Genomic DNA, 27,495 nt, shown 5'->3' with positions numbered 1-27,495 from the left:
TTTTTTTTTTTTTTTTTAAACAAAAAAAAAACCACACACAAACAAAATTTTTACTTTACTTAAAAGGGTTGTCTACTATTTTATGTAAAGTAAATATTCTGAGTTTAGGCCTGCTTTAAGTTATTTAATACTAGTCAAAGTTCAAAGTTCTTTATATGTAGCTCTTGTTATGAAAAGGCTCAAAAAAAAAAATTCAAATGAGTAGATACTGCAGTGATCTCCATCAGTGGTCGCCAGCCTTTTGAACATCACGACCACTAAATTTACGTACTCTGCACCGAGCATGTGCGGGGAGCCATGTATCACTCAAAGGGGAAGGTAACTTCTCCCAGAGTTCGGTCATGATGCCAGAACCCGCCCACTCTCTCATCCCAGGTCTGAGCCTGCGATGGGAGAGTGGGCAGGTTGTGACTCTGGACCCCACCACCCTGAGCCTGCGATCCATATGGGGTACACGGCCCTTGGCAAAAAGAGAGCATAGCTTTGTTATTGGTTAGAAATAAACCATAGACAGAAAAGGAAACATTAATTTTTAGGGATACACTATGTCCAGGGACAACTACCCTCTTAACCAATGGTCTTCGCTTTGTATAACTTGCTCTCTAATGTATCCCACTGTTCTTTAAATATAGCTCACAAGATAAACCAGGCTGGGAACTTCAATAAGGTTGCTGCAAAGTGACTTTTTTAGAACATCTGGGTGGAAAACAGTGACATACTTTAAATACAGGATAGTTTGTTACTGTAAGTCTCTGATGGACAGAAGAAGAATTTGATTCTGATCTGTTTTGATCAAACGTGTTTTCACAAAAACATCTGGGGCACAGCTGGCTTCCAGAGGCCACCATTTTCTACCATAGTGAAAGCCGTTATATGAAAGGAACAATGTGAGGTTGCTTCCGTTTTACCACCATGTAACACTGGCAGCAAAGAAAAAAAACCCACACATGACACCTAGGATTACATGCAAATCAATGTCAAAGTAGAACATAAAAATGTCAAGTGACTATATAAAACAAAACTTAAAAGGCACTTACTTTCTTCATGGTTGCTGCTGAATCGGGAGTATTTAGTGCTCTCTAGTAGAGGTACACATTTTTCTATTGACACCCACAAATAGCTCTCAGGGCAAAGAAGTTGTGATGGCCTATATTGACCCTAAAAAGAAAAAAAGGTGAAAAGGATTCAAACCTGTGTTGCTCTACAAGCTGTGAATAAACACCAACAAACCTGAACAAATCATTTCATTCTGAAATCTCTAATGACATTTTTTCCACCTATTGGGAGCTACTAATCCGACTCTATACAGAATATTCTCTCCCTGCTTTACCCCATTGTACTCTATGTCACAAAAAAAAAAAAAAAACATTTTCCTCTTCAACTAACCTGCCTGTTTAAATAGGACCAAGTGATCACCCCTTAATTAAAAGTCTCCATGTCCCCTGAAAAAGCCAATTGTTGAAACGCGTCAGGCCCAGAGACGATGGTATCATGTGTGATCACTGAAAAAGATTGACCTATTAAACAATACAACAATGTCAACAATGGGTGACAACTGTCATTGTTTACATAAATATCACTATCATTTCTTATACCATTGTCACTCTTCCTGTTTGAAATAAATATGTTTTAAATTGTATGCCAAAATGCCCCTTTGCTTTTTCTTTTTGCTGAACTGTAAATATCTGTGTTGCTTACAGTTTTCCTTTAACATCAGTGAACATGCTGATTAAATTGGAATATAAACTCACAATTATTATTTGACCAATCAGGTTTTTATTCTTTGACATCAATTCTGTCAATCCCATGGAGTCCGGTAAAAATTCAATCTGTGTACCACCTTACACAACAATAGGATGCAAAACAACAAATTTGATATTTAAAGCACATATCTCTCAATAATAAAAGGGGCTCCTTTATAAAAGTAGTCAAGGCAACTCTGTCATTAAAAAAAAGTGAAATATAAGCTATCCCTAAAAAGAACCAGGTAAATACTTACCTCTCCCTATGTACATGGAGAACATTGCTCTTATGAAGGGTCGGCACTACATGAAGTGTTGGCATCTGAAGAGATTTTGGGGGTTGATTTCTCATTTGAGCTGTCTTTTTGCCTTTTATTGACATTGGTGATTAAATTATGTATTAGTAATTGATTTTTCCAAAGTGCACCCCTAGGTTTACTGGCCCTTTAACCAGCAATGCTGAATAAACAAATACAGAAGGAGCGGCTTTGCAAAGCAAAGTTTGTCAGTAAAGTTTGTTTAAGATGGTGAGAAGGATATGGTGAGAAGGATATGTGCTCTCTTGTCAAGGAAAAACGTAATAAAACTAAAAACAGCTTGGTTTCCAGTTGGCACATCAGTTGACAGTTTTTACCTCAAAACCACCATCCATGGTGCCATGCATTTATGTGTACTCACCTAAGAGCCCGTTCTTAATTTTAAGCAATCTAATGTTCTTCCTTCAACAGGAAGTGGATGTTTTTTGTCTTGTACATCTTTATTTATCTGTGTAGCTAACAGATGACACTTGCATGCCACCTACTAACCCTTTGCATGGAAGTAAAGAATTTTTCTAGTTATTTGCCGGAAAAGACTAATTGGAATGCTGATAGAGACTTATCACACATTGGATGTCTGTTTTCTCACTTACAAACATAGCTCGCCTTAAGAACACTATGCTGATGATCAAAAGGATTTAAAAAAAGATTTAAATACACAAAATAGATAAGCATTGTTCCTTAATAATGTTTACATGTGTTCTAAATAAAACAGATACATCCGGGTCATAAAAGAAAATGACTGTAAGGACACATTAGCAAGTCAATGAACTAATCTGTAGCTATGTTCTATGCCTACAGACACCAAGGGCCAAATGTGCATTTGTAGTGCAATCTGAGCAATTTCTGTTTATCAGCTGAACCAAGATTGGAACACAACATTGGCCAACATTTGGAACTCTACATGAGCCCAAACTTACTGAATCCACATCAGTTTACTTTTCTGTGACACTTAACTGTTAACTTGTCATGTTAGTGGTAGTGGTTGAACAATGAGCAGTTTGAGACTTTTGTTGGCTATCTGGAAAAGAAATACTCTTTCCACTGAACACCACACTAAAATACTGGGAGCTATGGATTTAGTAAATATAGAAGGGGCTCGCTAAAGTTATTTCAAGGGTTTCCCCATGTTAGAGGTTAAGAAAGGCTGATAGAGGCAAAACTTTTTTTTTTATTTTTATATTTCTAAAAAGTAGGCAAGGATCATAGCTCCGGTCTTTTTTTTTTTTTTTTTTTGCTGTGTCCAATGGGAGATTTCACTTCTGTTCCTACCATGAAGGTACAACAAGAAATGGGAGAAGTTTTCCTAAAAGTTATGATTTACCCTCACAACTGGAGTTCACCTAACTTTCTGTCTTGATATCAATGGTTACCAGGACAAATAATAGATCCAAACTTTCCTCGTTCTAGCCAAAATGAAAACAGGAAGTTTTGCCCATACAGGTAGTCCCCAGGTTAAGGACATCCGACATACAGACGATTCTTAAATACGAACGGGGTTTTCCTGCTCCCTTGTGTGCGGAGGCTTGAAGGGGGTGGTTTGCATGACTTGCAGAAGAAATCTTTTGCTAAACACATCTGAGGTTGTGGGTGATCTTAAGAGCTGAACTGATCTGTAACATCTTGTAACTCTCTAATGATCAAGACAAACTCTGCAACTGTTTCTTTTTGCATATCAGAGCAGAGCTTGCTCCAGAAGTTAATTAATGTCAAAGCTCCATAAAGTATTTTTTTTCTTTGTTTTTTTGCTTTGTTTGTGATTAGCTCACAGTGAGGATTTTGTACAGTAACTGACACCATGCTGCCTGATATTATGTTGAGACAAACATCTGTCCTAATTGCATTTATTAAAATAATGTACCTGTTCCGACTTACATACAAATTCAACTTAAGAACAAACCTACTGTATAGTGCTTATCTCGTATGTAACCCAGAAACTACCTGTACATTTACTTTAATATATGTAACGTGTTGCGGGGCTTTTACTACATTCTTCCTGCATGATTCAGGTTTACTACATCACTTTTCAGTGTTGATATAAATGCGCTTGCTGTTATACAGGCTGCATAAGACAATTCCTATTTTAGACTCCTGGATAAATGAGACGGTTCTTAATAGAACGGTATTTGTAATCATTTACAAGTATTAAAAAATGTCTGTGAGACTTTCTTGCTTTGCTATAACAAGCACTTCTGATGCTTAGAAATAAGTTACGCATGTATAGCCCAATTTTCATACACAGCTTGCAAAAGTTAAGCCATGCATAGCCACTCCATGAGAGGGGGCTGATATTGCATTGTGGGGTTCCAATTTGCAACTGCAGATGTTGAAAATGATGTTGCTGGATAAACTTATACAAAGAAGGACTGCAGTTCCAGGCCCGGGCGGCTAAGTTGACACAGGAAACCATCGTCAACTAATTTAGTTTGGTAACTGAAAAGCCTTTTTAAGTATTGCCATGTAGCCCAAATATTGGCACATAGACAAGAAGCCCCGGCACGACAACATCAGAAGCAGACAGCAGTGCTGACCCCCACTCCTTCCCCCACCCTGCCTTCTGGAGACATTTCAAAGTGAATACTGGATGGGATTTGTTGTAGGGTCTGAAAATGTTGTTTGTTCTGTCATATCCCATCTAGGAAAGAGCTGCAATGAGATCAGCTGGTAACAATGGGGAGATTTAACACAGTGGAGTCCGTGCAACCTCGTACAGGGGTTAAACACACACTCTGCTCTTGCATTCACATCTGCAATCTGTTGCTGCACAATAACCCCTGTTGAGATTTTATTAAAAGGGTATTAAGGAAGCTTTGCAGTTTAAGAGAAGCCGCACTGCATAAACAAACCTTCTCCTTAACTGTCATCAAAAGTGTATTAGAGACAGCAACACCTCAGGAGGGAATATGTCTGCGAGGTCATGAGGGAGACAGACCATTTCAATTTGATGAACCATACAAAGAATGGAATGTGTACCAAATCCCTTCATTTACAAAGATGAATACCATAAACTTGACCATATATCTATACATCTAAGGCCTTGCATATGAAAGGAAAAGTCTTCTTGTTACCTACAGATTCTTGTCGTCACTTGCACTACAAAAACCACATTTGCCACAATGTACACTTACAGCAAACAGATACACAACTCTGTGCCCGTTTACATTCCCCGGCCACAAATTATTCACTCACGCCCAGTACAATCCTACTGACATTCATGGGTTTTCTCCCAATGAGATAAATAAGCCCTAAGCTTGCAGTTGGGGAATGTAGTTGCTAACTGTGAAGAGGGAAGTTGGTTAAAGTCATTTTTCAATGGTAGAGATAGAAGTGCTACCCTTTAAATCTCATGATAAAACTAGTGATTTTATAGTTTTACATGCTTTAGTGCAGTGACTTTCAACCACTGTGCCGCAGCACACTAGTGTGCCGTGAGAGATCTTCAGGTGTACCGTGGGAAATTATCCAATTACCAATGTTGAGTGTCTATGCTGTAGTGACTGGCAGAATAATGTAATACTCTTCCATGTCAGTGGGTGGCAGTAGGTAGCTTAATTTCCTTGTTTATTCTTAGAGACAAAAGAGTTAGCTACAGAGTGTCATTTTGTAACATTTTTGATTTGTGGTGTGCCACAGGATTTTTTCAATGAAAAAAATGTGCCGTGCCAAAAAACACTGCTTTAGTGGAATAACCTATTGCACCCACATGAAATTAACAGTTGAGCTTAAAGAGATTTGGTGCTTTGTTCCCTTTTCCTGTTGAATGCTCATGTTAAATGGCGGCAGCAGACAGCTGAAAGCAGGTCTGGCCAACAGAAATTGGGGGAAGTAGCCTCTGTTTTTAGGCCTCCATAAGAGGTGTGTGGCACCCGTTCCCACCTCCACACCACAAACCAGCACATTTAGCTGAGTTTTGCATGCATGCTATGATGATGCAGATGGGCATAAGCCACCCTTAGTATGGGTTAGTGCAATTTGTTGTGATCATTGCCTCCCTGAACTAATAAAGGTGTTATTTACAGCGAGATGGAATGGGTTTCATTGCTTTGTGTGTCATCATTATGAATCAAGGTCAATGAACAAGCCCGATAATCTTATTAAGTCAAGAGATGGAAAAGAGATTATTTTCTCATCTGAACAAACTCTCATCTGAAAAATAAAAACACCACATAACTTTTTTATGGCTGGCACATAAGCTGTGTTTTCATCAAACAGTTTCTTACTTACACTGTACTGGTGCCATCAAAATCTGTGTGAGGTTTTAGGACTTGGCCAACACACTCAGGCGGTCAGGAAAACCAATTCTCGTGCATGGTTTTCTACTCAAGTTCTGTGTGACATAGGTTATACAAAGAGGCTCCAGCTTTATTTATTGCAAAGGGCAAAGACTTAGCAAGTAATTTCTAATAATGGATGGCACACACTATATAGATCTCTCGATCATATCTCTAATCCATGGTTTAAAGCCCAGAAAATAATAGTTTATTCATAACAGTCTAGTGAAAATCAATAAAAGGAGCCTCTGGGACACTAACACAGATTTGAATAATGACAGCAATAATAAATGGGGTGTGGCATGGAATGGGAACCTCTGGTTGGAGGCTAACCAAGGTCCTGCAGGGCAATGTGCGCCAGCCCAGCTCTTGTTCAGAATTCTTGGTATGCAGCAATACCTCACCCTCTGTAAAAACAAACCAAATCTTTGGATTCTCAAAATCCCAGCAGGCCTGCATGCTCAAGACTGCAAAACTAGCATTAGAGACAAAGGCATCTTAAATGTGAAAAGTACCACACAGTAACGCAAAATGGCTAAAAAGAGAATGACTAAGTCCAGCACATATAAGCTGTGCAGGTTCTCACCACTAACAGAGGAGCTTAAAATCACCCCCTGCGCTTTTGTTAAATATGGACTGTATGGGATCTGGACTGCATATTTTAGACACCCATTTGAAAGCTGCTGGAAGAAACGAATGCCCTCTATGTGATTTCACTGCCTCAAACCTATTCAAAGTATTATTCAAATATTAGAATACCCATGTCTAAGCTTGGGAACTCATTTTTCATTGGGAACACCAATTTCATTGGATATTAACACTACATACCTGTATACTATCCGACTATTACACATTCACAACACTAATGTCCCTAAAACAGTCATCAAAGCATTTACATTCGTGCAGTGCAGAAATCTTACACACCCCCTTGTTGGATTTTTGACATTGCCATACAAATGCACATATGCCAATTTTGCCATTATACAATTGGTCAAATAACCAATACAAAAAATCAGCTCCCACCCATATAATTGTCCACCCCTGGTTTCTAGTTCTCCTGGGAAATAATTATTATATTTCAGGGCTCATTCACACCACTTTGCTGCAGTCCCATCTATAGCTTTGAAAACTCATACTCCTTATGGATTGGCGATTTCTAGCTCTGACATGTCTGGCATGTTGGCGGTCTGCAGAAAGATCACCAATTCGATACAGAAGGCAAGTAAGCTCCTGGGCACCATGATAAGGAATGCCTTTTTTACAAAGGCTGTGACAGCTTTCTAAAAAAACGAAATGTAAGACTTTGCACATCCCATACACCATACATTCAGTGTGCTATCAGAGATTCCTCTCGGTTTTAAATCTTTTGCATTTGTCAGGTCAATGAGCAGAAATAAGGAAAGTGTCTGCTTGCTGACCATTTCTCTGTGAATGGAGATAGTGAGACGACATCATGGCAGAGCTAAATATTTCAGTTCAACTATCATAGAAATGTTAGCCCAATGCAGGAAACAATGCCATACCAGCGGCAGCAGCTGGTAAACCCGGAAGGAATGTTATATGTAATATGCTTACCTTGTACCTCATTTTAGGACAAGAGTGGATATAAAAGCCCATGTAGTAGTAGCGCAGGTCAGCAGCTTTCATCTGTAATTCTCTGGTGAATGCAATTTCTCTGTAGACATAAAAAAACAGTGTTAAATGCATTTGCATACTGCAGTAAGAAGAACAGATCCTGAAATACTTACAGATTCTTTCATATGTGAATTAGTACAACTAACTTAACTACTTTCTCAACAGCTGACCTGTTTGCCTTATCCCAATTGAATATCAAATATATATCTAAACAGACCTCTTGTAACTGAATCATGCTTTGTCATGTTTATAACGTTTTTATTTACTTGTCTTCATAAAAATATATTAGGCCTGGATGTTAGTGGCCTGTGAGCCAATATGCCTTGCACAACCCAAATAGTAAGGCAGTATGGGAAAAAGAGACATTAGAAGCAGCAACTGCTGCTTCAGCAACTCCTTTCCTTTTGAATAATAGTCCTTGTCAAAAATATTTATTAAATGTAAAAATGAACACAAACAGCAGTTAATTTAAAGCTAATTTTAATGACAATAGACTAGCGGATAGATCTAATAGGTTTAGTACTAGGACGAGGAGGCCGTACTCCCTCTGCACCAACCTCTTTCTATTGCGTTTGAATCAGTTGCCATCATCTAGACTGATTTTAATATTCATTTGTTTTACAAGAAGAACAGGCTCACTCTGCTCCTGACAACACCCTGACAATCATAACTTGCTCTAAACACTCTTAATTGGCTGTAAAGGGTAACTTAAAGCTTAAAATTGTCATGTTTGCAGACAATTGGCATTAAAGTAATTACCAGTCTTAATGAGCAGTAAAAGAGCTTTTAAAACAAGCCAATCCCAACCTCTACCTGTTTGTACTATGAATCATGTATTCTCAAAGATCACAACAGAATGAGGTTTCAATCAGTTTCTAACAGCTTAGAAACATCTGCTGTGTGGTTACATTGGATGGCTGACAGCTGACAGATTTGCTCTATGAAAAAAAAAAAATTGAGCTAAGATTTCTGTTAAAAAAAGGCAAACAATTCTGCTTTCTAGAACATCAGTGAATATAATATTATATTGTAGGTCAAGAAAGTTTTTTCTGAGTTTTGGAGTTGGAAGGAGTTAGAACGTCTATCAATCTTTTACTGCTATCTGGGTCCTCTTTTGCTGGGTTTTACCCTCACTTCCTGTCCTCTTGACAACAGTTTACAGAAAGGGAATCAAGGAAACTCTCCAAAAGCAACACAGGAATGAAAATGCATTTTCTTAGTAGTGGAGGATTAGAATGGCAAAATAATTTTTTTGTGTCCTCATTGCAAATTTTCCTTTGGAGAAACTGTTGTTAGCAAGCAAGTCACAATAGTAATTCCATTCTAAAACAGAAACAAAGTTTTAGGCTCTACATACTTTGTACATAAAAGTTATGTACAACATCAGCTTGGAAAATAAACTTTTCAAAAGAAGTTATACAATTCTGCTGATCATGTTTTACAGGAAAAAAAAATGATGTTAAAAACGACAGAGGTAATTTATCAAGAAAAAAAGCGCACAGACATGTGCCAGATCACTTATCAGATAAAAAAGTATGTTTAGGCCGAACATCCTGCAAAGCAGGATTAATGTTACAATGTAATGCAAACATCAGTGTGGACACTGTCATACAGAATGATTATCTGCAGTGTCCAGGCCTGCTTTTTGCTACATGGAAGGAGAATAAACAGAACTAGTCTGTAATGGTGGCAGGAATATATAAAAAATAAAATTGATTTCTATCATTGTTTAAAAAACTGTATGTATGTTTTACATATTGAAAGAAAAGATATTCAAATATTCCTTATACCTCAGTTTGATATTGGATTTATTTGGAGGTATACTGAGATACTTGAACTTAGGTAGAAATTCTTAGGGACCCCTTGGTCTTTGAAATATAAAGCTGAAAGGGCTGGGCTGCATGTTTAAAATCTTTGGGATGAATTTGCTAATAGACTTCAAAACCTGATGTTCGTTGCTTTGATTTTAGATCCATTTCTTGTTTCACATATGGCTGACAACACTAAGTAGTTGACAGCAAAATACTCTTTTTTTTTTTCTTACCTTAGAGCAGAGTAAACACCAAGGGAAAGGAAGGAGTAATCAGGGTCATAGTAGAGGTACACAGAAGATACACAGTAGGGAAGGATGTCAATGACACCCACTGCAATTATCTTCCCATCCAACAAGTACTGCTGGTGAAAGGAGCCATACCCACAAGCAAGACCATCTGGCCTGGTCTCTGGCTATTGAAAAAAGAAAACATACACACAATAATATATAGGCATTTAAAAATATTTATATTTTCGCTTTTACATTTTATTTTTCCATTTTTGTATACCAAAACAATATTAAAAAAATGACCATAATTTGGAAATATGTTGTATCAACATATATTACAATATACATTTTTCTTTAAACTGAGAGATTGCTGGATTATCATAAACACTTGAAAAAAAAAAAGACATGTCCTATTCATATTAGACATTTCTGCTACTATATGGTCACATTAGACACCAAATAAGGACAATGTGCATAGAATGTACATGATGTTGAGGATGTCGGTGTCCTAAATGACAAAAAACAGGAGTGTATCTGCAAAAAAAACTTCATTCTCATTGCAGCTTACAATTCTAATGTTTCCTAAAGGTATCCATACATATAAATATGCAATAGGCAATATAATGTGGCAGACAGCTAAATGATCTAAGAGGAGCAGAAGATTTGGTTTTTGATTTTTGATACAAGCATGTATGCTTATATATAAATTAGATAATTAGATATTAATCCTCAATCAGCTACATTAAAGTTTGGCCTGTCTTGGTCAGCCTTAACCATGCCAGTAAATGAAAATGATGAACAAAGTTCACCAACTGACTTACTAATAGATGACTTTTGAAGGAATGTATCAAAAAGATTTTATAATCAGACTGACCCTATACTAGATGCATATATTTATACAGACAGAACTCTCAGCAACCTTGCATGTTTCTCTTAACAAGTAAGCAGGAGAGACATCCTTTAAAAGAAGGATGGCAGATCTTTCACCATTCGCTGTTCTGCCCTTCGACTGGGTAATGCATTAGATGTAAATATCTGAAAACAATGGTTTAATGCTTCCTGAGGCAGTTATTACAGGATACATGCCATTACAATGAATTCCTTTAATACCACATAGCAGGAAAATTGGAAGGAATGTAAACCTTCAGGAGAGCACTCTGTGCCCAATAAACCACATACTCCTATAGCAGAGAGAGATTGTTATCAATGTAAGCCCCACACATGTAGGTCAGTTCTGAAGGGAACACCAAGTTTCAGTGAGAGTGAATAATCTTTAATCTTAGGCACAAATTGACATATGACTGCCCTCGGCTGCTGAAGACTTTTCTTGAATCAATGTTTTAATCCGCATGTAGCATACAGTTTTGCAGATTAACGTCTATGGAAATTGGGTGGTATAATAGATAAACAAACATTTTGTATTAATCTGTTTCAATCCTCAAAAAAGTTTTCTTGCTTGTTGGAAAATGATGCATTCCAGAAGATATTTACGGAGACAAGCTAAACTTCAAAGGCAACACTTGCAACTGAACTAAATTTAACACGTTAAAAAAAAGCGTCCAGGCGGGTGCTTTATTGCAGAAGGGGATCATGATATTCCTTGTAAAATAAAATAAATTTACTTGCCTGGTCACAGTATTTTAAATTAACCTGATCAGTCATGGGTGCCGTCATCTTCACCTGCAACTCTTCCAGGTCCTGGATCTTTGGCAATCCTAAATTGCCAGGCTGGAATGATGCAAATCCCAAGAATGCAGGTCAGGGTTTATTCATTCCTGGCACCATGGGGGTGCCAAGATACCTAGCATTAAACACTGAGCATGTGCAGCTCAATGCACTTTTCAAAGAAGATTGTAAACAAACAAGTAAGTATGTTTTATTACAAAAGGGACATCACTTCCCTTTCTGCAATAAAAAACCTCCATGCTTGCCATTTTATAAATTTCACTTTAAAGCTAAATTCCAGGTATGTAGAAAAGACACAAACCAATGCACTCCTTTTTTTTATGATTGCATCATAAAAATTATTTTTAAACAGTGCATTTCTATTGCTTTTGTCAAAAGGATTTGACAACAGTGCACGTACCTAAACCTGACATGGTATAAGAACTAAGATGAGGTATGAAGAGGCAGTACATGTAGCCAATCAGTTGTGCTTTAATGTAAAAAGAAGGGAGCTTATTATTCTGCTGCTTATTTTTTGGAGTTCAACTTTAATATGTCTGTAAAATTATGATTTTGGTGTAATTGTGCAAAAATATCATGGTGTGGGAGATTAAAGTAACATTTTATTTTTGAATAGAGTTATATTTTATTATTAATATAGAGTATTGATATAACACCAACATAATATGCAGCACTATATAAAGTCCATAGTCATGTCACTAGCTGTCCCTCAAAGGGGCTCACAATCTAATGTCACTACCTCAGTCATATATCATTACCACAGACTAAGGACAGTTTTGGGGGGAGGCCAATTAACCTAACTGCATGTTTTTGGAATGTGGGGGGAAACCGGAGTACCGAGAGGAAACCTGCACAGACACGGGGAGGACCTGCTAACTCCATGCAGATAGTGTCCTGGCCTAGATTCAAACCTAGAACCTAGAGGTGCAAAGTTAGACTATAAATGAAAAACCTAAAGTATTACTTGTGCAACACTTGAGGGATGGGATGTGAAAAAACAGCACAAAATACACAGATAACTCTTTCCATGTCTCTTGCACAGGGGATAGCTAATATAACAGACAGTCTTCTACAGTCAGAGGAACTTACCATAGAATGTTCCTATTTTACTGCTAATCAAGTGTTTCTGAGCTTGACTTAACCAGCTAACTTTCCTCTGTTCAGAACAGGTTTAGAACCTCTGCTTCACACTGACATGGCAGGGCAGAGGGGGAAACTGACACCATATTAAGCTGTTGAGAAGAAGGAGTCTTGGGAAGACAGCAGGAGGGGAGGCCTAGCAGAAATCTGCAGCTAGACATAGTGATGTGATTTACGAGAACAGATTGTGAAACAGCACGAAATGCACTATACGGGGAAATGAAAGAGACTCGCACGTGGAGAGGATTAGAAGAGAATTTGCCATTTCAAACGTATATTAAAAAGCTTTCGGTTGTCATAGAAGCTGGAACAATTTGGCATCATGACACTAAAAGCTAGAAAGCAGAGGGCATGGGGAAAAAGTTTTCTGTATTCAGCTCCAGTAGGTAGCACCAATAATTCTGATGAAATACACAGAGTGCTTTGTTTAAAACAAAGCACTGTACTTAATAATACACTAAGAAAGATGAACAATTGTTTGTAATAAAGCTTAAAATAGATGTGAACTCAAAAATTGAAGATTTGCCATGTTATAGTAATACCTAGAAAAGTTATTTGTGCCTAGGCAGTAACCTACAAAAAACCTCTGAACCTTCCAAGGGGTAGTATGGCCCATTTCTGAGCAAATTGCTCCAGTTTTATTAGGTTTGAAGGTTGCCACCTCTAAACTTGTTTAAATCCCTTCTAAAGATTATTTTAATAGGATTCAAATCTGGGATCACAGAAGGCAATTTTATAATAGCTGTTTTGTTCTTCCTGCGTGTTATTAGCTGTGCGTTTTGAGTAATTATCTTGTTGGAAGGTCCATGGTCTACAACAGACACTGGGCTTTCTGACAATGGGAAGTATGTTTTTACTCTTGAATGTTTTGTGATTTATTTGGTCACTACACACAGACCCCATGAAACCCCATGGTGTAGGCATCATAGCAGCTCAAAACCGGGCCTCCTTCATGATTCACAGTTGGTAAGGTGCTCTTTTCTTTGAAAGCTTCTTTTTTTATCTGTGGACATAGAGCTGTTTTGTTTTGTTGTTTCATTTATTCAAAGGACATTCTCCCTGAAACAATGTGACTTATCAATAAGCAAACAAGTAAAATCCAGTCTGGCCTTTTCTGTGTTTTTCCTTTAGGATGGAGTCCTCCTGGTTTTCTTCTTCAACATACAATCACTCCAAAACCAATGCATGGTGCAATCAGACACCTATGGTCTGAGATCTTGGAGTTCAGTAGAGCAGAGTACATTTTTGGAATTTGTCCTTGGCTTTTTGTCTACCATTCTTATTATCCAACTGCTCATTCTGGGGTTGATTTTTTCCTGTGCTTACATCCAGGGAGGTTGGATACAGTCCTATAGACCTTACTTCTGGGTGTGGGGAAGCAAGTGACCTATTCTCGTGATGCAATGCCAAAACGCTAGGCCAGAGCAAGTTCATACGATGAAGGGGAGCATCTAAGCATCAACTTTGGGTATTTTGCTGGCTGTGACAAAGGTTAATAGTATCTCTAAGCAGAAATCATGCTCATATATTAAAAGCCTAACCCAGTGCTTGGTGCCCATTTGTGGGTTGTGTCACTTTTTTAACTCATTAAGAAGTTCTTGGTGCCACATTTCTTTGCAATCTGTGACTACTTTTTCTTTCTTTCAAGGCCATGACGAGCTCTCTTGTATCCCAAGCATAAAAACTAAAATATTCAGCAAGTTGTTGAGGATGTATCCTATATGTATGCATGACAAAAATGAACAGTATCTTTAAGGATTTTTAAGTACAGCCTTTTCAAATATAACTTCATCTCCTATGTAGCAGAGTCTTTCTGATAAAACATGTGCAAATATTTCTGTTGACCCGCTATGACTTATTGCACATGGCTGCACTTTAATCCAGACTGAAGAGATCTATTTAAGGGTCCAGTAGTCATTCACAATGTCTTGCATGTTGCACATTCTTCCCATTTTCCTTCAGGATGTTGCTCTCCCTGTAATAAATGACTGTGGAATGGACTACTCCTGGCTGCTATATACAGAAGTGTTTCCATGAACCATATCCAACTCCTCTGGGGTTCTGCTTGACTAAGTTGCTGTATAAATAAAACAAATCCACAGTGGCATGCTCTTGTCTGCAATCTTGCGCGCAGTTTGAGATCAATTTGTGCAGTGCTCAGAGTGAAATGATCTGTGTCCACAGCACACATCTTTATTGGCAATTTCTCTTGTATGGATGGACTTTTGTATGTGTAACCAACCTTACATTGGCCAACATTACCAGGCAAAATATCCAGCCCCGGAATGAATAAAACCTTATTTGTAGTACCTAGTCAAGGACAATATGACTTCAAAACAATGGTCAGCTTTATACTACAGGTTAATCAATTTGTGAAAGAAGTCAATTAAACAAGGCTTTTCTAAAAGACAAATCACAATGGTTTTGGTCAATTAAAAAAAAAAAAAGAAAAGTTTTTTGGAAGCTGAACTCTTGTTTCCAACTTGCATAGGTCAACTCTAGTCTTCTCTTCTGTCTTACCCACTGGGACAGACAAAGAGAGACCAAGAGATACAGAGAGAGCCTCTGTTGTAAGAATTGAAAAAAACACAAGCAGAGGGTGACCAGAGAATGTATGCAGCAGCCACAGCTAATAACATTATTAGTTATTGGTACTGGAAAGGTTTCCATTTCTAAAGTGCATCATTTCATGCGGTAAAATTGAAGTGATATTTTGGAAACACATTAGTCATCACAAGTGAATCTGGTTGATAGGTGTGAATACACTTTGAAACTCAGATGTGGTGCATACTGAATGATTTTTTTTTTTTTTTTAAGGACCTATGTCCGATTTACTTCTGATCTTATAGATAGAATGGTAGGTATTAGAAAATATCTCTAATGTAGGAAAATATATAAGAGAAATGTCCCCATTTCCCCATATCCCTTTAAAACTTTGGTTAAAACTTTACCATCGTTATCAGTCCAGCGGACAAATGTAACAAGAAGAAATACTGGGGGTATTACTACCATTTCCTGCTTTATCCAAATCCTTAAAAAGTCAAATTACAAAGTCTGTGGGTAGTTCAAATATGGTCATACAAGTGTCTGATCCTTCTGTTTGGCACAATGATAATGTCCAATGTTCACATGAAGGCAATTTCCATGACAATTTCCAACAAGACATGTATGTTGCATGAATAAGTGTTAGGGTGCCACATTGGTGGTCAAGTGAAATCTTAAGTTAGATATAATAATTTATTTTCAATGGAATGATTATATATATTGATCATTACTAATATATTGAAAAGATTACCATATTCCAACCAGTACCCATTGAAAATCACTGAAAATACTGGCAACAATAAACAATTCAAAGACATCTACAATCACACAAGTTGATCCAGTGTGGCTTCTAATCTTGCATTTTTTAATTGTATAGCTGGTTAGAAACTTACCTCTAGAGGAGAATCGCAGAGAAATCTGGTGAACTGTAAGACCCAGCAAATGTAGAAACGATGGCATTAGGCAAGGGAAACAAAAAGAAATCAATGTCAGAAAACTTGTTTAAAAGCAATGTGTACAATATTGTTATCAGTGTGCAAGAACAGTATTTGTCTGCCTTTAGTGTAGTTGTGTATTTGAAAGTAAGAGCTGAAACTGTGCTGTGCTGTGCTGTTTGTCCATATTTATCAAAATTGAATAAGAAAGGGTATTTAATGTGGGAAATATGTAATAATATATACAGTGGGGAGTAGGAATCTTTTAGTAGAACTATTTTTGAGGGACCAGCCAGCCAACATAAATGCCTTCTAACTTCTATGTTGGCTTTAGGGGTAACTTCACTCTACAAAAACAGATCCTGCTGAAGCCAAAGTCTTACAAATTGTGCAAAAAGCGACAGCTGCTTTCCAGACGTTTTGTGATAGACAAATCAGGAATTGCCAAACAATTCTCTTCCATTGTTCATCTTTCAGCGTATAGGAGTACAATCAGGAAACGTACAATACTCTCCTGTTTTTTTCCTAGAAATCTCAAAGTGATACTTCGTCTGTGGTTTATCTAATTAGCAATTGATGCTGTAGGCTTTCTCACTCACTTGGGAATGACCTAGGTGGCTGATGATGTGCAGGAATCACGAGCAAAGTTTCAAGAACTTCAGTAAGTAAAAAAGATTAGTCACATTCTGATACAGAACGTTCACAGCCTATATATGGTAAGTATAAGATTTATCCAAAGTGTCACAGCCAGCTTCTGTTTTGTGTCTGTTTATTTCCAGACAGCTCACATTTACCCACTACGGGAGCTAAATCGGTATCTTCCACACTAAAAATGTCAGTCTTTTAAAACTAAAAGTATGATAAAAACATAAAACAATCTTCTATTAGTTGCTTTTTAAAAATCTGAACTTTTTGATACCAGGGGCTAGGTTTAAATGAAGCAGTTTCCATGATTGTATATGAAAATGTATATTGTATATGAAAATCTTGATTAGTCCCTGACCGATCATATTAATAAATTAATAAAAAAAGACCAACGATTTGGCATGATATGTATTTGTAGCTTGGTAGCTCTGTGTAAATGACATTTTTCTCCTTAAAACAGTGTAGTGTTACTGTTCAGACATTCCAATGTGTACCAGCAAGATAATTAATTCCAGGTGCCCAGGTGCCCCCCCCCCCCCCATCACTTTCATCACATCTGATCAACGACCTTTTGATCAGTTCAAAAGATCACTTGAATGGTTTATAATTTATACAGCACCAGCCATAAATTCTCTAATACACAAGACCTTTATATGAAGCATGTTGTTTTTTTCCACATATTTAAAACACATATTTTTTAATAATATGAGACAAATTGCAAATAAAAGCAGCACTTCACAACAGTCACAATCTAATCAACATGTTACACTACAACACAATTGATATCAAGTGATAAAGGAAGAAAAGAATCTTTATGGTGCCTTATCCTGGAACATTGCGAACAATAGAGGTAGAATAAACGGGACAATTTAGATTGTGAGCAACAGATTTTGGGGTTATTATTGGACAAAGACAGGTTGGATGTTTGTGAAAATATCAACTTAAAGTGGTGTTGTTTTGTACAATCAAGCAAACCCCATTGGGGAGACAATTGTTCTGTGGTTCATTCTATGCCAATCCCATAATCAGGAGGTCAGTAAATTATATGAGTGTGCCTCATAATCGGTTGAGCTCTAGTTCTATATTAGACGGTGGTGCTCCATAACCTTACCATAAAAAAGGGGTCCGATTGGGTTTTTGGGGTGGTTGTTGTATGGATTTCAGTTTAATGTGTGTTTAACGTAGGCTGGAAACCTATTTTATTATCCATTTCTGTATTAACACATCATCAACGTATTACACAGCACCTTGTTACACTTAGAAGGACCTTAACTGTATGTTTCTGCATTCTTGAGCTAAACCCAGTTCCAAAAAGCAACATGGAGATCATATAGTGGAAGCCCTTGGTAAACATCACAACCATATCATCTCATAAAATTGTCAGAAAAAAAAATATTAAACCAACGTCAAAATCAACTTTAATAATATAGTAATATCTTCATCAAGAAAAGTTTTTTGTGCATATAGAAAAAATTATGCTAGGGTTCAACATAAATTGAAGGCAACGTAAATCACCTGCCTTATAGGTGAACTTTCACAGGAATCATGGAAAGAACACATATTACTGGACTTTTGCCATTCACTCATAGAAAGCGGACTCCTGACTAAACAGTCTCACAGACAGTTTTGTGACAAGTGCATGGGCTCTTCCAAGCTTGGCACTTTGTGCTCTTCCAAGCCTGGCACCGCAGATACAGTTTGCTCATTTACAGTTCCAGGAAAAAACATCTTTAAATCTGCAGCTGCCTCAGCAATCCCCAAAGCAGAAGAGATGGACCTGCCCAGGCCAGGCATATACCGCTGCCCTACATTTTCCAGGTCTCTTAAAAAATCAAAGGGCACAGCCTGTTTCACACCAGCCCAGGGAAGTATGGACTTTGATGTCTGTAAAGCTTTCAGCACAGGGCAAAATGTTCATAGTAATGTATCCCCAAGAGGTCTGGATAACCTTACCACTACCCGCAGAATACAAACATCTTCCTATGATCATTACCAAATGTACGACTAAACAAAGAGAAACATGCTCTGTTTGGAATATAACAATGTCATTTAGTGTAAAGCAGAAGTGGCCAATCCACAAGCCGAGACCAAACATTTGTATTTTATTTACTTTAATTAAATTGTACACAGCGGTTCAGTGCAATTCTTGATTACTTCTTCCCATACAAAGAAAATCAGCACAAGTAAACATCGCCCAGGATGAAAAATGCCACAGCTGACCATCAAAAGACAAAACCCAATAAGGTTTCTAAATGAATATTGAGGCAGGTGAAGCACTGGAAGGGAATTAGTGGGTAACTGAACAGAACCACAAATGAAAAATGTATTCCCAGGCATGACCCGCAATCAGCCCAAACCTAGAATTATTTTTTCTTTTACCTTGTTCAGGTAGAAATAAACCACAAATTACTCTGTAGCATCATTAGGCTTGTAAAAACCTTGCGTATGTGGAATCTAGGAGGTTAGTTCTACTGAAAAAAGCAACCTCCCCAAAACTTCATCTTCCAAGAGCTCTTTTTTTCTGGGCAGGCTATTGGGAGTATACAATAAATGTGGGGCAGGTAAGGGTATCGATAGGCAGGATTTTTTAAATCCACCAAGCAGGGTTGACAACACTAGTTACGTTTTTATGGTAGTTAAAGTGAACCAAAACTCAGAATTTTTACTTTACATAAAAGGGTAGACAACCCTTTCATTCAAAGTAAAAAATTTGTTTGTGTTTTTCTTAAGTGCAACACCGTCGATCAAGGCAAAAAAGAGTCCTTTCATCAACAGAAAAAAAAATTACAGATCTCACGCATGCGCAGTGTGATCGGTAAGTTTTTTCGCCAATCTACATTACCCGATCTCGCGCCTGCGAAGTGTGAGATCGGGTGACGCAGGAAGAAAAACCCAGAAGAGAGAAGATGTCGGCGCCCGACACTCCCTCTGGGCCGGGCCAAAAACAGATACCGGGAGGACGAGGGACCCAATGGAGGAAACCTCCCGACGGAACAACTGATTTGTGGAATTGAAAGCAAGTTTGAATTTTTTTGCTTTGAGTTTACTTCCGCTTTAAGTCACAAAAAGGACATTAAATGCATAATGGAATTCTGGACGTTAAATATATACATACCAACCATATACACATATCAACATACTAGTAGATATAATGAGGCCTAATCAAATACAGGACTAGAAGACAATAGTAGGTCATTAGAATATATACTTCATGGATTCATATGAAAAGGATCATTTCCCTGCAATCAATTGTTCCCGCAATTCCCCCCATTTCACATAAACCTGAAAGAATGACAAGTTATTGTAAGAAGACAGTATAGAACATAGAACTCTGCAACCTACAACACCCCGATCTCATTTCACCTATTTTGTAGTGTAAGTTACTAAACAATGCCCTGACTCCTTTACACAATAGTCAGTGTAACTACAGAGTTACAGCGCTGATAATTTTAAATGCAGAAAGAATTGAAGGTTATTCGAGTAGCCATTCTCTTTAAGTGGCTGTGAAATCGGGTGATTATAATTAGGAAATCACATGCAACTGGATACTCTTGTTAACCCCTCTATATGCAGTTCAACACAGCCCCCAGTCATTCCCACTAGGCTGCTAATCCTTCTCCAGCTCAGATAATCTCCACAGTATTAGACGAATAAACACGGCATGTTAATAGGGACCCCATCTCGAAACTCACCCTGAACCCATTAAGTGCTAAGATGGCATAACAAATGTGATACAGTTGTAAAGGAGTCTATAAGAAACCATTATGGCACGGTAAAATCTTTAAAATTCAGAATTTATTTTTTTGGGTCCGGGTACAGTACAGTACAGGAAGTATTGGAACCTCAATTTTCTGACTGTTATTCCCTTAGGATTTGCCTTTTTAACATGAGGGAAACCTTGAAATAAATTTTAGATTTGAGGAATCAAAGAAATTCCGCAATGTAGGCACATGCAGCAAATCAAATGTGATAGAAGATCTCAAGCTTCCCTTCTCTTCTCTAAAAAAAAAACATTGAATTCCACTTTAAGTAGAAAGGCGTCAATGTTCATTACTGTAGACCAATTTGTCCTCTTTGAATCAACTATGGAAAAAAGAATTGGCTTTCAGCAGACATCAATAACAATAGATAATGGCAAGAGCACAAAAACAAACATTTTAATAAATAGCCTTGGTTCAGCATTAAGGTTATGATTTACAATTACAGCTTCCTGTGCCAACCACATACCTCCCCCACTGCATTTCTCTCATAGATGATTGTGGAACAAAGGTTCTGAACCATTGAAATGGGCACAGATTCCAGGAGCAGATGCCAATTAAACAGGTTAGCCAAATAGAGGACCAGCCTGAATCCACATTTGTGAACAGTTAATGTTTTTGGGTTTTGGGAGAAAACCAGTACCCAGAAGAAAACATGCACAGGAGAAGTCTGCACAAAGTAAAAATGTTAGCATTCACTAGTGATAACAAGAATGCCAATGAGCACTGTACACATAGAGCAATTCTGTTTAATAGAGAGGAGGTAGGACAAGCAAGTGGCACCCTGCTGTGCTCTTTTGCCATAGAAGTGCACAGCGGTCATTCCTGATGGAACAACATCAGGGAACCACTGTGCATAATCACTTGTATCGGGAACAGCATCAGTACAATTTGCTTAAAGAAAGTTTAATGTATTCTTAAATGTGCCTAAATTAGTATGACGTTAAGAGAATCCTAGATACCTAAATCAGGTGAAGCTTCTCTAAATCAGGTGAAGTTCTCTACAGGGTGCAATCAGGGTTCATTTTGCCAGGCTCCCTTTGGAATACATTGAACATTCTTTAGGCAAATTCTACCAATAGGCTGTGTTTACTGGGAACAATTTGGGATTTTAATAAAAAAAAAAAAAAAACCTATGTGTACCCTATAACATTGTTGCCTTCAACTTCATTTGAGCCCAATACCTTTAAGTAGAAGACACCAATACAATTCTATACTTTCCCCTGATGAAGACTTATTAACGAAACGTGTCAGGACAGAGATGATTTTGTTATTCTATGCTCAAATGTACCACGCTCAAATTTATTGTTACCACAACTTTTTCCTAATTTGTTGTTACTTTTTACTTATCACAATAGAACAGGGGAATTCTGTTTAGTTAGTGGTCACGATACATGGTGTCCAACCTTATTACAAATATGGTACAATTAAATCCTATTGTTTATTTGCCAAATAAACCCCTCTTCTTCTCTTTTTCCACTTGTGAACCCTTACAGATAATCAACAAGATCATTAGTGTCATGTAGACTGACCTGAGAGGTGCAAACTGCACATTGCTCAAGGAACCCCCAGCAACCTCTGGAGGAACCCTGGTGGAAAATAACTAAACTAGACTGCATGTAATTCTATCAATATACCTCTGCTCCAATGATGGCTTACAATGATGAAACATGTCTGTGCAATGTGCATTGGCAGGTCACCCCCTAAATCACATGTGAAGGGATGACAATGCATTTGGTTTTTACACCACAAGCAGAAGTGCCTGGACAAGGACTGTCCTGGCAGGATTTAGTATTATTTCAAGGATAGCTGCAGATTTAAAACTGAGATTTCAGTGATTGTGCTTTATTATACTTTTTATTATTATACAGTATTTATATAGCGCCATCATATTACGCAGCGCTGTACAAAGTCCATAGTCATGTCACTAACTGTCCCCCAAAGGAGCTCACAATCTAATGTCCCTACCATAGTCATATGTGATTAATGTAGTCTAAGGTCAATTGTTAGGGTCAATTGCTTAAAAGTATTTCTGCTGTGGGTAGGTCCGGTGTACAGATGTTTTATTTATCCTTGCAGCACAATATAATCCTATAACACATATACAAGCCCACTCTAACATATTGTGAAATCAGGCTGTGTCAGTTTTATAACTAACATAATGTTTTCAGTGAACTTAAGAGATGCTTTTATGAAGAGTAAGAGTGAAATGTTCTCTGTATTATTAAAATTAGCTTACATAAACTAATAACTTGAAAACCATTAACCAATATAAAAGAATGTTTCCTAATAATCACTGCACAGCTAAACATCAAAGGGTTGTAGCAGAGAAAGAGAGAGTCTAGTAACAGGTTTTTGGCAAATTACAAAGAGCAAGGGGCTCAGCATGAGGCTGACACAGCATTTCACAGCTCCCTGCTTCTATCCTCTGCTGTCATTGCCAAATCACTAACTTCATCACAAAAGGTTTTGATGTGGTTTATAAACTGCATGTGCAACAACTTTTTAAAAACCAATATATTGGTTCAACTAAAGGTAACATCGGACACACATTACTATGCAGTCTCTGCAGAAAAAGCATTAAAAAGACGATTCAGCTTTTATTATAAAGATAAGGCTCTTACGTTATGCTTTGTTTAATTTACCAAGACAATGAAGACAGCTGTATAATGCAAACTAAGTCTGATGAAATTGTCCAAATAATAGCCGTCTATAACAATTTATATGCAGAAGAAACAAAGCTTCGTAGTTGTTAAGTGATTTTTGGATGACAGAGTTATAGGGGTATTTATATTAAAACAATATTCCCTGTCTGCCTGGGACCCCTTTTTATAATAACACGGGAGGGTTCACTGATGTAAAATACAGAGCTCCCTCTAAAGGCCAATCTTCAAATCTCTATATATAATACAACAATAATTTGGAAGTGAAAGCATGAACTAATATAAAGGTTACTTTACAAAATATACTTTGTGCTCGAAACAAATTTTCTAAATTGATAATGAATAAAATGATAAATTATTTATAACTCACATTTTTTTTTGCATATAATGAATTACATTTTTCCTATGAGAGTTGCAGTAGCATAGGAGTAGATCCAAACTGTGATCCGATTGTGTTAGAAATAGCATACACATGATCTCATAACTGAACTGAAAATGATTTTGAATGAGATAAAACAAACATAGAAGAAGATTGATGTACATAAGAATTTTACGTTTGTGGCTGCAAAACTTCTATGTCAGGGGTGTCAAACTCAAATACACAGAGGGCCAAAATTAAAAACTTAGACCAAGTCGCGGGCCAAACTTGAAATTTTGAATGACTGTGCTCCTACACTTAGGGGTCTATTTATAAAGCAGTGAATCTGACATTCAAGGAAATATTCCCTGGTGGAGAATCAATTAATGCTGTTGAAATGAATGAACCTGGGAGATTACAAGGAGATGATTTAGTGAATGCCAGATTCATAAATAGCTTTATAAATAGATCCCTAGAGTACTGCATGATAGAAAAATAAAACGACCACAATAAACTATGCAGAATTTTGTTTATCCTGGAGTGTGACAAAACTTTCACTTTGGTGTAATCTGCATGGTTGTCAGTAGTATAGTAGGGTAAGTAGACTTGTTTCCTTGTTTTACATTGCCAGAGAATGCAATGTGAAACCAAATGAATTGGTGCTTTCATTTGGTCTCACATTGCAATCTCTGGCACAATTCTCTGGCTTACCTGTCAGTATAAAGTCTGCGGGGTCCACGCATGGGCTGCTGTTCAATAGACATGATTGATGCTGTGACTAAAATTCGCAGCATTACCTACGTCTAAAAAATGTGGGGCTACGCATAGGCAGAGAGGCCGCTGGTCTACAGACACAAGTGATGCCGGGAATTGTAGTAGCGGCATCACTTGCATCTAAAGAACAGCAGCTTAATATAAATTGCAGCTGGCCCGCCGTTACTACAGATTGCAGTAGTGGTGGGCCAGCTGCAATTCATATTAAGATATCATTTGGGGCCAAAAAAAAAAAAAAAGAAGGCGTTTTGGGCCAGATTTGGCCTACAGGTACCGACACCCCTGTTGTATGTGATGGAAGTACACAGATAAGTTTTTAACACTGGGTTTATAGTGATCTTCCCTTAAAGTATGCAGGAAAAAGTTTTATCCTAGCAAAAAGACTGCCTAAAGCTTGGCCACATAAATGAGCAATGGCCAAGAAATTCAATCAGCTGTTTTAATACTAGAGAGTCCTGCAGTTTGCACACCCTACATGGAATATTCCAGCACAAACTGCAGCTTCAATATTTCACGTCTGCATTTAAAAATCTGTATGAGAGGAAAGTTAGTATACTTTGTTTACCTCCTGCATTTTGGCGACAGAGATACATAATTCTGCTTTCAGTGAGATTTGTGAAATATAAAGTACCCTCCCAGCAAAATCTACTTGTGATTTTCTGGGGACTCACCAATCATTGGAATCTTGTTGGCAGGACAATGGCATTACCCCCTACATCCCAGAACCCAGAGAAAAAGCATGTAAATTGGACCGTTTGAGGACCACTTTTGAGTCATTACTGGCAAGAAACCCAGTATCTGGCCTTTGACCTTATATATCTATTGTGATAAAAGTGATACACTTCTGATAAAGCTTTATTTAATGCTTAATTGCTGCAATTCAATTCCTACTCTGAAAATGGAGTTGATGAATCACATAATTTTAAGAAGAAAAAAATGACATGACAAAAAACTGCCTCTCTACATTGTCCTGTAACATTGGTGTACAGTTTCTGAACAGAACAATATCATCACCCCTATGTAGGCTGTCCTGCTACCACAATAGTGGGAAGTAGTGTGTCACAAGATCCAGTAGCTTGTAAATAATCTGAAAAACAAGAACATTCTATACACCCCACAACTTATGTACAAAACTACTACACTTCTCTTTAATTTAAAAACATGACTTATATTTCCTAGGTTTTTTCCACGATTATTGGCAAATTCAAAATAGTAATATAATTTGGTATTGCTCACGTTTCCTGCTGATTAATTTGGACTGAAAATCTAAATGATAAGTCCACTAAAAGAAAAGAACAGAAATGTTTCCATTGAAAAAATGTCTGAAATCAGTATGTCTGTGCTGACCAATATTGCTGGGAAGAATCTTGTTATGATGAACTATACGGAATATACATACCTTTAATCATTTACAAATTCATGTTATTTATAAAATAAATGTACAGAAAAGGGCATTGTACATTCTGCGCCCCCACATTACCTTCAATTCCCTTCATTGTCCGACTTGCCCAATTACACCATAAAGAGACTTCACAACTTGTGTTAGAGCCAAGGAAAACGTCCCCTACCTGTATTTTGTGGTCTATTTACAGCAGCCAGGAAATATATACATGTCACTTGATGAAACTGAGCAACTGTAGATGCTTAGGTATTTGCCTATATAGAAGCATTTACATACAAACCTGGAGAACAGAACAGCCCCGGAGATGTAATTTCCTGGTCATGTGGCTAGCATATCTACTATTACAATGGGACCAAGATAAGTTAGTTTCTTGGCAGTAAAGCTGCGTACACACGTCAGATTTTTATCGCCCAATAATCGGCATCGGCCAGATATCGGGCGAAAATCTGGCGTGTGTACAGTCGGCGTCGTCCAGCGTCCGAACGACCGCCTTGGCGGATCCACGGATGATGAACGACAACCGATCCTAATGAAAGGGAAGGGGGAGAGCGCGCAGCAGGGTGCCGCTCCGTCGCTCTCCCCCTCCCCTTTGCATAGAGCAGAACGGTGCTGTATGTACAGCACTGTTCATGCATCGTGTAGTCCTTTGTCGTTGGAAAGGATTGTGAAAGATCCTTTCCAACGCCAAAAATTGCACGTGTGTACGCAGCTTTAGTCGCTTCACAGATACCAAAGTTTGCACTGCTGATCCCTTCGCCAATACCAGGGTCTTTGCTGCCAACCACTTTACCAACATCAGTGTCTTCAAAGTTGTCCCTTCACCAACAACTATATAGAAGCATACTGAAAACCTTACTTCTACTGCCAGTCCCTTTACTAACACATCATATTGCCAAATTTTGACTTTAAATAGGAACTTCATGCAGATTTCCTCAACATAATCAAATCTTCGAATACATATTGGTAGGTAGTTGGGATACCTATGTCCAATGGCACGTTTAGTTTACAGTATTCTGCCAATCACTACCACCTAAAATGAAGTATAAGTAAAAAGTAAATGCAAAGATTGTGGAAATATCTGCTTGGCCAACTTAACTCTATGTAGTCAAGGGTAAAAGCCACATTGTAAGTAAAATTTGTTTTTTTTTTTTTTGTTGTTTTTTTTTATTCGATAAAGGTTCCTAACCTCTCAAAAAATCTTGAGATGGAATTAAACTTTGAGACACCGAAAAATCTAGACGTGTTTTCCATTTAACAAACGCATAGTTTTTCTTCTTATAAAGACCAGTGCCACTTGGCAGTACAAGCTGGAACTGCAATAAAGTCAGAAAACTCACTCACACCTACTCTGCCATTTTTACTGTTTTAAAAGTTAATAAACTTGTTACCTTATGAAACAAAGCGGGCTTTGCTCGAAATGGAGCGAAACAACTATTACAGAACCTGCAGTTTTTGCACTGCAGGAATGAGACAATAAAGAGGCTCAGTAGGAAACGTTCGGAAATTGTTTAAAAGCTAGCAGAATTCTGTGCAGTCAAAACTGGAAAGCACATTAGAAGGAAGATAAATATTTACAAAGCACAC

The 27,495-nt window shown here is 37.7% G+C and overlaps 1 protein-coding gene across 4 annotated transcripts in view; it reads right to left on the bottom strand.

Moving 5' to 3' along the window:
* ATE1 (arginyltransferase 1) overlaps positions 1-27,495 on the bottom strand; it is a 61,541-nt gene that overhangs the window by 2,721 nt on the left and 31,325 nt on the right. For all 4 annotated transcript variants that reach the window (XM_072424936.1, XM_072424934.1, XM_072424932.1 and 1 more), the window contains exons 8-11: positions 16,270-16,302; positions 10,010-10,191; positions 7,906-8,005; positions 1,038-1,158 (exon numbers count right to left, since the gene is read on the bottom strand). In XM_072424936.1, coding sequence (XP_072281037.1) covers positions 1,038-1,158; positions 7,906-8,005; positions 10,010-10,191; positions 16,270-16,302 — 436 coding nt within the window. The remainder of the gene's footprint in view (positions 1-1,037; positions 1,159-7,905; positions 8,006-10,009; positions 10,192-16,269; positions 16,303-27,495) is intronic.

Source organism: Pyxicephalus adspersus, chromosome 10, assembly GCF_032062135.1.
Source record: "Pyxicephalus adspersus chromosome 10, UCB_Pads_2.0, whole genome shotgun sequence".
NCBI classification, from domain to species: domain Eukaryota; kingdom Metazoa; phylum Chordata; class Amphibia; order Anura; family Pyxicephalidae; genus Pyxicephalus; species Pyxicephalus adspersus.
Note: the sequence above shows the minus strand (reverse complement) of the source record. Positions and strands in the feature narration are given on the sequence as shown.